The sequence below is a fragment of the Carettochelys insculpta genome, chromosome 1 (assembly GCF_033958435.1).
Source record: "Carettochelys insculpta isolate YL-2023 chromosome 1, ASM3395843v1, whole genome shotgun sequence".
Lineage (NCBI taxonomy): Eukaryota > Metazoa > Chordata > Testudines > Carettochelyidae > Carettochelys > Carettochelys insculpta.
This window is the reverse complement of record NC_134137.1, coordinates 183,013,739-183,025,811: the sequence shown is the minus strand read 5'-3', so window position 1 is coordinate 183,025,811 and position 12,073 is coordinate 183,013,739. Positions and strand designations below refer to the sequence as shown.

General features: G+C 39.5%; 1 protein-coding gene across 2 annotated transcripts in view; it reads right to left on the bottom strand.

Annotated features, from left to right (window-relative positions):
* The window catches only part of LTN1 (listerin E3 ubiquitin protein ligase 1), a 50,724-nt gene that overhangs the window by 17,855 nt on the left and 20,796 nt on the right, over positions 1 to 12,073 (bottom strand). For both annotated transcript variants that reach the window (XM_074997270.1, XM_074997281.1), the window contains exons 11-16: positions 11,506 to 11,547; positions 9,807 to 9,999; positions 8,224 to 8,463; positions 2,296 to 2,449; positions 1,899 to 2,049; positions 577 to 778 (exon numbers count right to left, since the gene is read on the bottom strand). In XM_074997270.1, coding sequence (XP_074853371.1) covers positions 577 to 778; positions 1,899 to 2,049; positions 2,296 to 2,449; positions 8,224 to 8,463; positions 9,807 to 9,999; positions 11,506 to 11,547 — 982 coding nt within the window. The remainder of the gene's footprint in view (positions 1 to 576; positions 779 to 1,898; positions 2,050 to 2,295; positions 2,450 to 8,223; positions 8,464 to 9,806; positions 10,000 to 11,505; positions 11,548 to 12,073) is intronic.

The window sequence follows — 12,073 nt, the reverse complement described above, 5'->3', positions numbered from 1 at the left end:
TCCATTCCACTTCAACAGCAACAGAAGATGACTATGGATTAGCATCATTACATCATAAAATGCTAATGTCAGTGGTCAGGTCTGATTTAAGAACATGAAAATAACTAAGCAATGTCACAAGAAAAAGTAACTGAACAAGAAGGAGGTATGGATGGAATGAAAAAGAAAAGAAAAATGGTTGCAGTGTCTTCGAGTTCCTGCCTAGCACTGAAAATGTACTAATACACTATCATGGATACAATGCGTGCATGCTCACCATGCACAAACAGTGATTTGGGATAGCTGGTATTTTGGCCAAGAACTACTAACACCTCAGTTCAGTGTAGGCTAAAGGTTAGTTGAAAGAGTAGGAATACAAGCAAAAATGCAACACCAGAAGGGTTCTGGATAGCTGACCACCACACTTAAAAGATATTTGTGCACTTAAAGCAGGAGCAGAGCAACAACTCTAAGACATAAAATAATTAATTGTCAGTTAGCCATACTCCAAACCTTTCTTTACTAATTGCTTTCGCTAATTAACACTATTTGGTTTTCAATTATTATTTAAAATCAACTGTTCTCTTTCTTACTTACTTATATTCTCAATCGTCTTTCTTTCTGCATCATAGTTTTCAAACACGACCTTGTGTTCCTGTATAAGCAGCACAATTTTACTTAACAGTGCTGCAGTACACAGGTGATTTGGAAGTTTAGTTGTTTTGTATAGCTTAACTTCTCTTCCTGAGTGTTCACAGTTTACACTCAGTCTTCCTTGCAAAAGAGGTTTGTGTAACCACTATAACAAAACACAAGAAAAGAGCTGTCCATAATTAAGCATAATTTTGCAGAATAATATGAAGACTTGGGCATTTGTGTAACTTTTCAAGTTCAAAACTAATTATCATGTCACTTATAGCTCTTATACTGAGATTCCAAATGTTCATAACAAATAACAAGTAAAAGCACCATAACTGAAGAACTATTCCCAACACAGGCATAAAACGTGCAGCAATGCTACTGGTGGGGGGATTCCTCAATTAAATTTAAAATCTTTTTCCAGTGTCACTCATATTAGCAACCAAATGAAAGAAAAATAATTTTAATTTCAAAACTGCAATTATGTCTGAAAACTATATACATGATATAGCTGCAAGAAATACTATGAGTATTACACTCTGACAGTAGTTAAACTGATAAAAATATGTTTTTGCTTATCTATTTGACAGTATTTTGAGGACAATCAGTTTTGCTGTTTTCTCTCTATAATTAGTAAATGAGTTAAAAGACAATAAAGGACAATAGGAGAACAAGAAAACACATATTAAAAGGATTATTTTTAAACAGGATTTACTTTTAAAAGGTCACTATCAGAAACTGCATTTTTAACCCAGTAACTGCAAAATAAAGCAAGCTAATGATATCCTTGAAACTGTATTTTATGCAGAATCCAAAAAGAGCAGTTTTTATATTTGCAGATTTTGTATATTGTTATTTAGGGTTACAACAGCCTAAATGTTCTGTGCAAGACTGGCCCTGTATACACAAACATCTGTATATATCCCTATCTTTCCATCCACCTCTGCTGCTTTCTCTTCAGAAACCTGGTCCTATATGTCTCTGAGCACTTTGGCCTTCATCCAGATCAGCACTTAAACATGTGATTACAGTGTAAGTATCCTCTAACTTCAATGAGACTACTCCTATGCTTACAGATAAGTATGTGCATACATATCGTTGTGGATCATGGCCAGAGTAGTGGACCTCACAAAATTGAGGGGATGGAATCCAGACAGGCAATGCAAGGGGTAGCATATATTACATAATTTCCATAGATTAAGCAGAAAAGATTACAGAGAACACAGATACAGCAGCTGTTTCATTCTGCAGCAGTTTTCAGACTACAGTCATTTTCATACCTCACTGGGTAGAGATTCTCGCAACTTTTCCCATTCAGAGCTGTTTGGAGTAATCTGTCCAAAATAAGCACTCAGAAGACAGTAAGACGGTTGATTAGCTTCCAGGAGCTTAGTCAGCAAATCATTAACTGCAGAGATCAAAACGTGAAGGCTGAAAAAGTGAGAAAAAAAAAATCTTCCTGAGAAATTAAGCACAGTCATTTGACAAGACGTGACATTTCACATCAGTAACAGGACACATCAATGGCTTTTCACTTTGCATTTTAGATCATGCTGTTACCTCACAGACAGAATTCTCATTGTTTTGACTTAAGTATAGGCAGATGCTGTTAAAGCCTGAGTCTTGATTATTTCATATTTTAATATCCCAAAACAGATACACAGTGAACATAGTTACCTTTTAACATCCAAAGAGGATGACTGAATTTCATTCTTAACCCACAATGCAGATTTATGCAGGAACATGCTCTCTTTCTGTCCATAGCCAACCTGATGCACAAGGGAGTTTAGGCCAGACAGCCAAGTATGCTTTAGTTTATTGACAAGTGAATCTAAACATAAAAAATAAAGTAGTTAAAACATGAAATGCCAAATTACATACTGCACAGTGACGAGCACATTCACTACATCCCTGCTCTGTTAATATGTGAAGTAGTCTATCTTGATCTTTTTTAGGCTGGAACCCAATTATTTTGGGTCAAAAATTTGGAGGACCCTTTTGCATTTACTATAAAAGTAAGTAAAACCAAGATATAATTATCAAAAACACCCCTTGAAAATTCAAGCATATAAAAGTTGTTAGGAAATGCCAGAAGTAAGGCTGCCTGCACCACTTTAATTTGGCCATATGTATGATGACAACTTTTTTAATTATACCGAATTATAGAAATGTAGGGCTGGAAGCGACTTCAAGATGCCATCAAATCTAGCCCTATATGCTGGAACAGGGCCAAGGACACCTAGACCATCCCTTGGAGGTGTTTAAGTTCTTCCTAAAATCCTCATGACAGGATTCTACCATCTCTCTTGGAAGCCTATTCCAGTGTGTAATTACCCTTACACAGCTGGAAGGTTTTCCCTAATATCTAACCTAAATCTTTCTTGCTTTAGATTAAGCACATTTCTTCTTGTCCTTCCTTCAGTGGACATGGAGAACTGACCTTTCTATAACAATCCTTAACATATGTCAAGAATGATCAGGTCCCCTCTCAGCAGGAGAGCCGGCAGATGTGCCAGACCCATGGGCAAGTTGGAAAGGAGTGTGGCGCCATGCTCCCAGAAGCAGTGGGTCTCTGGCAGAAGGGATAGGGCTGGGGCACACTCCAACCAGGCAGCCTTTGAGCCATCCAGAGCATACCATTCCATGCTCTGACAGCAATCTAAAGGGACTTGGACTCTGGCAATTACCACTGGTGCAGTAAGTAGTGGTGGCGGCAACCTGGAGCAAATGGTCCTTTTGAATCTCCAGGCTCTGGGGCAATTCACCCCTTTCCTCCTCCCTCCCCACGAATTGTTGGTGGGCCTGCCTCTCAGGCCTCCTTTTTTTAAAGTCTAAACATGTCCGATTATTTTATCTTCACAGGTTAAGATTTCTAAATCTTATATAATGCTTGCTGCTCTCCTCTCAACTCTCTCCAATTCATCCATGTTTTCCCTAAAGAGTGGCATCCTGGACTCATTACTCCAGCTGAGGCCTCGCCTGTGTCAAACACATCAGGATACTTACCTCCCATGTCTTACCTGCAACACTCCTGTTCCTAAAACCCAGAATAGTATCAGTTTTTTGGAGCTGCAGCACAATGTTGACTCTCATTTAATTTATAATCTACTACAGCCCCCAGTTTCTCTTCACTTCCACATATCCAGTTACTCTCCATTTTGTAGCTGTGAATCTGATTTTTCCTTCTTCAGAAAAGTATTTTGCCTTATTTTATTGTATTTAATCTTATTTCATACCCAAGTTGTTAAGGTTATTTTTAATTTTAAATTCTAATTCTATCCACCAAAGAGCTTCTAACCCCTTCCAGCTGGGTGTCAATTTTTTTACATCTACTCTCAACTCCATTATCCAAGCCATTAATGAAAATATTGAACAGACCCAAGAATGACACCTGTGGGACACCACTAGATGCACCTTCCCAGTTTGACAGCAAAACCCCAACATTCTCCCATTATGATCTTTCAACCAGTTTGCACTGGTTTTATAATAATTTATCCATACATCTTTCCCCTCGTTTGTTTATGAAAGTGTCACATAAGACTGTGTGAAAACCCTTCTAAAGAAACCAAGATATATCACATCTACTGCTTCCTTGCTATCCACTAGGACAGTAACCTTGTCAAAGAAGGAAATTAGAGTGGTTTGGCATGATTTGTTTTTCACAAATCAAAGACGGCTATTCCTTGTTGACCCTATTACCTTGTAGGTGCTTACAAAATGAATGTTTAATAATTTATTCCAGTATCCTTCCAGTTAGGCTGACTGCTCTATAAATCTCTGGGTCCTCTTTGTTAACACTTTTAAAGAGAAACACTAGATTTGTCCTTCTCCAGTATTCTGGGATGCATCCATTCTCAAAGATAATTGCTAATGGTTCTGAGATTGTTACAGCTAGGTCCTTAAGTACCCTACCCTACATTTCATCAGGCCCTAACAACTTGAATACACTGACCTAAATAATCTTATACTGGTTTCTTTCCCTGTTTTGTGTTCCTTCCTTTGTATTAATATGAATTGTGTGGACTATTTGGTCACTACTAAACTTCTTAGTGTACACTAAAGTTAAACAGGCATCTTTAGACACCTCAACCTTCTTGATGCCATCAGTTAGTAGTGCTCCTTTCTTATTAAACAGAGCACCCACGCTTTCCTTTGTCTTTCTTCTTCTCTTCATGTACTTGAAGACCCGCTTCTTATTGCCTCTTGTGTTCCTTGTTAAATGTAATTCACGTTGGCTGTGTCGACACTAGAAAGTTTTGTCGGCAGAAGAGGCTTTCTGTAGACATAACTCAGGAAGTGTCTACACACTTAAAGCGTTCTATCAACAGAGTCTTGGCAGAACTCTGCATTTGCCTCAACGGTATTATCCCTCAAAAATCTGAGGCATAACACTGTCAACAGAGCACTGTCAGTAACTTCTGTCAACAGAAACTTCTAGTGTAGACATGGCCGTTGTGTTTTAGCCTTTCTGTCCTTACAAAAGGGGTGAGCAACAGGAAGGACACTGTTCACCAGGGTTACCCCCTAGTGGGCTGTCAGCACAGCATTTACCTGCGCCTCTGCAGGTATGGGCACCTGCAGCTCTCCTTGGCCATGGATTGCCATTTCTGACCAATGAGAACCGTGGGAAACAGTGTGGACCGGGATCCCGGGACACTGCTTCCTGCAGCTCCCATTGGCTGGGATGTTGATCTGTGGCCATTGGGAGCTGCAAACACCCATATCTGTGGGATGCAGGTAAATACAGTGCTGGTGGCCTGCCAGGGGTTAATCCAGACAACCTGCATCTGGCCTCATGGGCCAGTTATTACCCACCATTGCCCTACATGCTTATGCTACTCTCCTGTATTCCTGCTGAGCAATTTGTCCAGATTTTCACTTTTTGCACATTCCTTTTTGATTTTCAGGTCATTAAAGAGCTTGTGATCTGGCCATATTGGTCACTTCCTATTCTTTTTGTTGTACCCCTGGTGGAATTCTGTGCCACTGCATAATACAAAATTTTACACCAATTAATGGTGTGTGTTTTAATTTTCCCTCTCAGAAATGATCTGCAGTACTGCTAGCCATCACTAGAGGCTGAGGGACCCAGTAGCAGAGCCCAGCTCACACACAGAAGACATGGCCTCAAGTGTTGGGGAAAGAGTTAGAAGGTTCTTGGCAGCTACAGTTCCCAGTACACCCTCAGGGAGGAAAATGGCAGCATACAGGAAATTCCATACACCAAGCATGGATCTTTGGGGCCTGGGGAGAGGGGGAGGGATGAGTGTCAGGCTGAGGCATCACAGCTGGGCTCCTGGGGGAAATGGGTGCTGGTGGTTGGGCAAGGAGGGGTTGCAACTAGGCTTCGGGGGTGGGGTTGGATATATTGGTTGGGAGGCACAGTGGCTGGGCTCTGGGCGAAAAGGGGTTATGAGTGTATGTTACCTCAGATGGACTCTGGGAAAGGGAGCAGACAAACAGGAACTGGCTTGGCATAGGGGTTTCTTTAACTCCCTGCCTCTAGGGCAATTTTCTGTGAGTGTCTGTATTATTAGAAGCACACTTACTGACTAGTATTTTGAAATAAATTACCAAAATAACTGAAATTGGTATGAATATGTAGTGTTATTTTGACAAATGAAATTTGTGGAATTTTAAAATATTGTGTGCAGAATTTTTATTTCTTTGGTGCCAAATGCCCCCAGGAGTACTATTTAGATAGTTGATAGTTGCGTGTTTAATACAGTCTCCTTGACAAACTGGCAGCCCTCCCACACTCTTATCTCTGAGATTTTCTTCCCATGGGACACTAACAAAGTCAGAGGACTGCTAGGTAAAGTCTGCTTTTTTGAAGTCCATTGTCCTTATTCTGAAGCTCTCACTCCTTCCTTTCCCTAGGATTATAAAGTCTATCATTTCATGATCACTTTCATTCAAACTGCCATCGAGCTTCAGATTTGCAAACAATTCTTCTCTGCTGGTCAGAATCAAGTCTAAAATGTGTGTCCCCCGCAGTTATTTCCCTCTCTTTCTGAAATGAAATTTTGTCCCCAGAACACTCAAAGAACTTACTGGACATTTTGTGTTTTTCTGTGTTATTTTTCCAGGTATCTGAGTCGTTTCAGTCCCTCATGACCACACACTATTTTCTCCCACAGGATCCCTGACTGAGTCAGTGCACAGAATGGACAGTGCTCACTTACTGATTTGATATTTTATTTTCTCCTCAGTGTTCAGTGCGTGACACCAGGCCTTATTTATTGCACTGTTCAAACTCTGCTTTGAAAACAGAATTTTTTGCATCCTCACAGGCTACATTACTGTGATCTTTAGTATCATATCAGAGTGTTTCACAAATACCAATGAATTTATTTTTATAACAGCCCTGTAACATAAAGAAGGTGTGGCATTATCCTCATTTTACAGGGCTAGGGTAAAAAGTATCCAATCTGATATATGTAAGACCTGATTTTTCAGTGTACAAAGCATTATGCAGCAAAGTTCAAAACACAGCTCTCATTGACTTCAGTTGTAACTGTGAGTGTTTAGCAAATCAGACACTGGAGTTGCTCGAGTCAAGCATCCAGAAAACAAAAACTATACCAAACTTTCATATTTTTTTAAACAGGAGGTCCTTATGCAACTTGATTAGCATTTCAGAGGGACAGTGTGGCAAATGCAGGGCCAGATTCCATTTTCCCAAGGCAACATTCAGCTGCCTTAACCATGAGACCTGCCTTCTCTTTCAGCATTCCCTTCCTTCATTTACTCCATACCTTCCAACTTCTTCAACAAATAAGGCATGGATCCTAAAGGCAAGTTCTGCTTCCATATACAACCGGGCCCAATGCTTATCCATTTAGAGTAACTATTCCCAGTCATTCTATCACTATCTGTCGTTATAATGGATTGGGGAAAGAAAGCAAAAGTGACTCTCTAATCTGGTAATTAGGACACTCACCAAAGAGGGCAGACCCCAGCTCAAGTCCTCTCTCAAATAACTAACGATGTATACAAAAAGTGGAACATTCTCACAAGAAGTGAATGAGACAGACACATATTAAAATAGCCCACAGTTCAGTAGCTAGGGCACTCCTCTGAAATGTGGGAGACCCAAATTCAAATCCCTCCTTCCCACCAGGAAGGGGGAAGAATGAGGGGAGGGGACAGACTGAACCCAGGTCTTCCATATCTTAAGTAAGTGACCTGACCAACGTAAAAGGTAACCACCACCATGAACACCTGTTCTTGGATCCTTTTCTTTGCTTTTGTCAAACTGTCTGAAAGTCTAAATAAAGTTTTTCCAGGTTAAAAAAATGTTTCAACATTACTAAAATGCTATGACTTTTTCAGTTTAGTTAAAACTAGCAAATTAGAGCCAGCTCTACTTCTAAATGACCAGTTGAAAAAATACTGATCCTGTTTTATGTGGATATTACTTGGGCAATATGTTGTGGATTTTTTAAAATAAAACCTTAAATTTCCAGAGGTGGCTTTTCTCTACTATTGTCTTGATCAACCTTTAATACAAACCAACATTAAACACACATGCAAATAAAATCAGAAAAATAGATGTTCCAAAGTCAGATTTTAGTTTGCAAAGTAATTCCTGCATTGCGTTACCTGACAAGCGTGTAGTAGCCTGGTTCTGAGCACACAGTTGGAAAATAGTGAACAACAAGTCTTCAGAAGATGGCATTAGTAAGCACCCTTTAACTGAGCTGAAAAAGTTAGAGGCCACGTCACATATGAATGATACTGATGGTTCAGTATTTCCAGCTTCAGAAAGATCCTTAGCTTCTAAAAGAGCTGCTTGAAGTTTATCAATAATTCTTTCAACATATATTTCACAAATCAAGGACTCTATTAAAAAAAGACATTTTATGATTACCCTGTAACAAAAGCCTTTACATATCACCAGATGTTAGTATCTGCCTGCTTTTCCGTATTTACTAATAATAAAAGCAAGATCAAGATCTGCTTTAATTCTGCACATGCTAAAGCTTAATTCATTTCACTGTAGTCAAAGACATCCTAGCTCTTCAACACCCAACTGAATACACCCAACATCCTCTTGATAATTTGCTACATAAACACTTCGTAGAGCCCTGTGCAGATACAATATTTATATCCACATCTGTAGCCACAAAAATGGGCAGCAATATCCACACTGACATCCACAGATGTGGACACCTGTGGATATACAGCGGATATTGGCACATTTGCAAGGTTCTAGTTAAAAAATGCGTGTCTGCATCTGCAAAAATGAGCTGCAGATACCCACAGATATAAAGCAGATACCTGCAGATTTGCAGCGTGCTAGTACTTTGTACATAATGAATGGTATACAGTGAAGCTATACCTCCTGTTTCATAGCCATCCACGGAAATACCTGACCCTGATTCATGAAAAGCAAACACTCAGTCCTGGTGCACTGCATTAGGACTCATAAGCTGGTGAGTCTGATTATTTACTTTTCTGGAGTGACAAGCAAGTTTGCCACACACTTCTCTGGGATGCAACACCAAAACAGAATAATAGTTCTTCGGCACAAAAAGAAACCAGCCTTCAAATAAGCTAGGAAACATTATTGCAAGCATTTTAATAACTATGAGGAAGATAACAAAATGATAGCATTATAAATACCTTGACTTTAAAACTGAGTAATATACCAGAATATGAAACTCATTAATAAGGATGTTGACACTTGCCACACTAAAGAAGCATCAAGTGAACAGGTAGCTACTCACAAAGATGAGCACCACATCTCTCAATGTACGTGCCCCAAAAATAAGCAGTCTGAGGACTTATAAACTGCTTCTATCATATGAGGTCAAAAGGCTAAGATATGGATTCATAACCCTTCAGAGGTGCCACTACTTTTTGAACAGTAAACTTGAGATGATATGGTCTGTTCTGCAGTTGATGATTTTGTAAATCTAGTCTTTGCAAAGAATTACACAATTAGACAACTGGAAAATCTAGAGAAAGAAGATTAACACTGAGCCTGTAAACTGGTGCATGGAAATGGATGCACATCAAGTCACAACAGCAGTTTAGTTTTTGTGACATTAATGGAACATGGGATACTAGCACTAGCAAATATACACAGAGAAGCAGTTAGATGTTACAAAATGCAGCATGATGAAAGACCTCACAAAGTCCCTCTCCTCTCCCCATTGATCCCCCAGTAGCAATTCACTTACCATTTTTAACATGCTGTGACAACACCAAGCTCAGGAGGGTCCACTTTTCTGAACAATACAATTGCGATGAGCTTGTTGTGGTTTTCAAACCCTTATTGCACAGATCATCTGCTAGTATTACAAGCTTCTCCCCTAGTACATCTCCTTTCAGCCATCCGGAGACTAATGAATGTTTCACTGACTCTGAACATGCCTGAATTACAAGAAAATAACTTTTTGCAAGGTTAATGACTTTAAGGATATAGGATTAATCTGATGCCCTTAGAAACAGTACTTCATTCCTATATATTAATGACCCCAAGTTATAATGTCAGCATTTCTCCAGAAATTAAGGCCAAGTCACATACTGGGGAAAAATTCTGCTAGGTGACGAGCCAATCATTATAAATAATAAACAAAATAAAAAACAGGAAGTAATTTTTAAGTGTGAGGCATCGATAGATGAGGAGGGATGAAACTGACACTGGGTATCAAGAGATCTGGGTTCAGTGCCCAGCTGTGCTACCAACTTCACATTTCACTTCAGGCAAGACACAAATTTCTCTGCGTCTCTGTTGTCTATCTGTACAAAATGGGGATCATAATATTATATTTTAAAGGCACGTTTTAAGGATAAACATATTAATATTTGTGAGTTGTTCAGATAACATGCTGATAAATTCTAGACAAATGCCTAAAAAGTAAAATAACTTGGTCCTAGTTTGTCAGTATTTCTGGGGTATGCAAATAAGTGGCTGAGTTTACACATCACAATTTCTATATATGTAGAATGCAGTGTTGTTTTATACAGAATAAATGGTTCTGGGAAATGCAGATCTATATAAATATCATATGATCCTCCCATCTCATCACCTTAGAGACTCCTATATGGTTATGTCTACACAAAAGACTCTGTTGACAGAAGTCACTGTTGGAAGGGATTTTCTGGCAAAACTGCCTGTCCCTCTCTCGACAGAATGGCTGATGAAAAGCTCTGCAAACAGGGCTGCCTGGTGAACCAGAAGCCTTGTCTGTGGAGACAAGGTCCCCAGAGCGTCTAAATCGCTGCTTTGTCGACAGAGTACTATTGGGAGAGGTGTTACACCTGAATGGGGAGAGGTATAACTCTGCCAGCAGATGTGCCAGGTTTTGTCAACAAACTGAATTTTGCATGTAGATGTTCCACGTATTTTCACGGCAAAAGCCCAGTTTTGCCAGGAAAAGCCTCTTTTGTAGACGTAGCCTATATGAATGGACATTAGACAAACTGAAGATGGAAGTTTACAATACAACCAGTGCAGTGCCTCTATCAGTGGTTTTCAAAATTTTTTTTATATTTGTGATTCCTTTCACATCGCAGTCCTCTGAGTGTGACCCCCGCCCTTCCCCCTCGCCTACCATATACATTAAAAAAAAAAAAGGAAGAGGGTAATTTGATTTCATGGAGTCTCAGGGCTGCCAGTGACCCACCAGTTACAGGATCTCGAAAGGAAGTGCTTCAGTTTCTAATGCTACATATAATAGGCTTGTGAGAGAGGTGCTATATGTAAATAATGGAAAAAATACATTTTCAAATTTCATTAGCAGCAGATTTTCAAACTGTGAATCAGACTAGTTTATAGTCTACTCCAGTTTAACTAACTGAAAACCTATCACTTAAAGATTGGCAAGTATCCAAAAATAAGAACACAAATAAGAACAGAACTTCACAGGAAAATACCTTTTGAATTATTTGTAGGAAAATATTCCATTTCAGATCCATCTAGTGGAAAAACAGATAAAACAAAACTATAGTTAATAAAACATATTCCACCGGGGCTACATCTACACTTCAGCGATCTGTTGGCAGAAGGCCCTGTCAGAAAACTTCTCCTGACAGTGTGTTCACACACAAAAGAAGATTAAAAAAGCGATCTGCTCTGTCAACAGAGTGTGGCTGGACTGCCTGGTCCTCTCTCAACAGAACGGCTAACTGGAAGCACAGCAGACAGGGCTGTTCGGTGACCCGGAAGCCCTGTCTATCAACAGAGGGGCCCCCAGAATGTTCACATGGCTTTTCTGTCGACAGATTCTGTCAAGAAAGGAGTTTTGCCTTGTGGGGGAGAGGCAGAAGGCTGTCAAAAAAAAAAAAAATGCTGAGTTCTGTCAACAGAACACATTCTAATGTGGACGTGCCGCAGGTTTTGTTGACAAAACGCTGGTTTTGTTGGAAAAGGCCTGTACCATACACATAGTATACAATAAGAAAGCTTAATAAAATCTCTGTTTATTGTCCAATTTTAATTTCT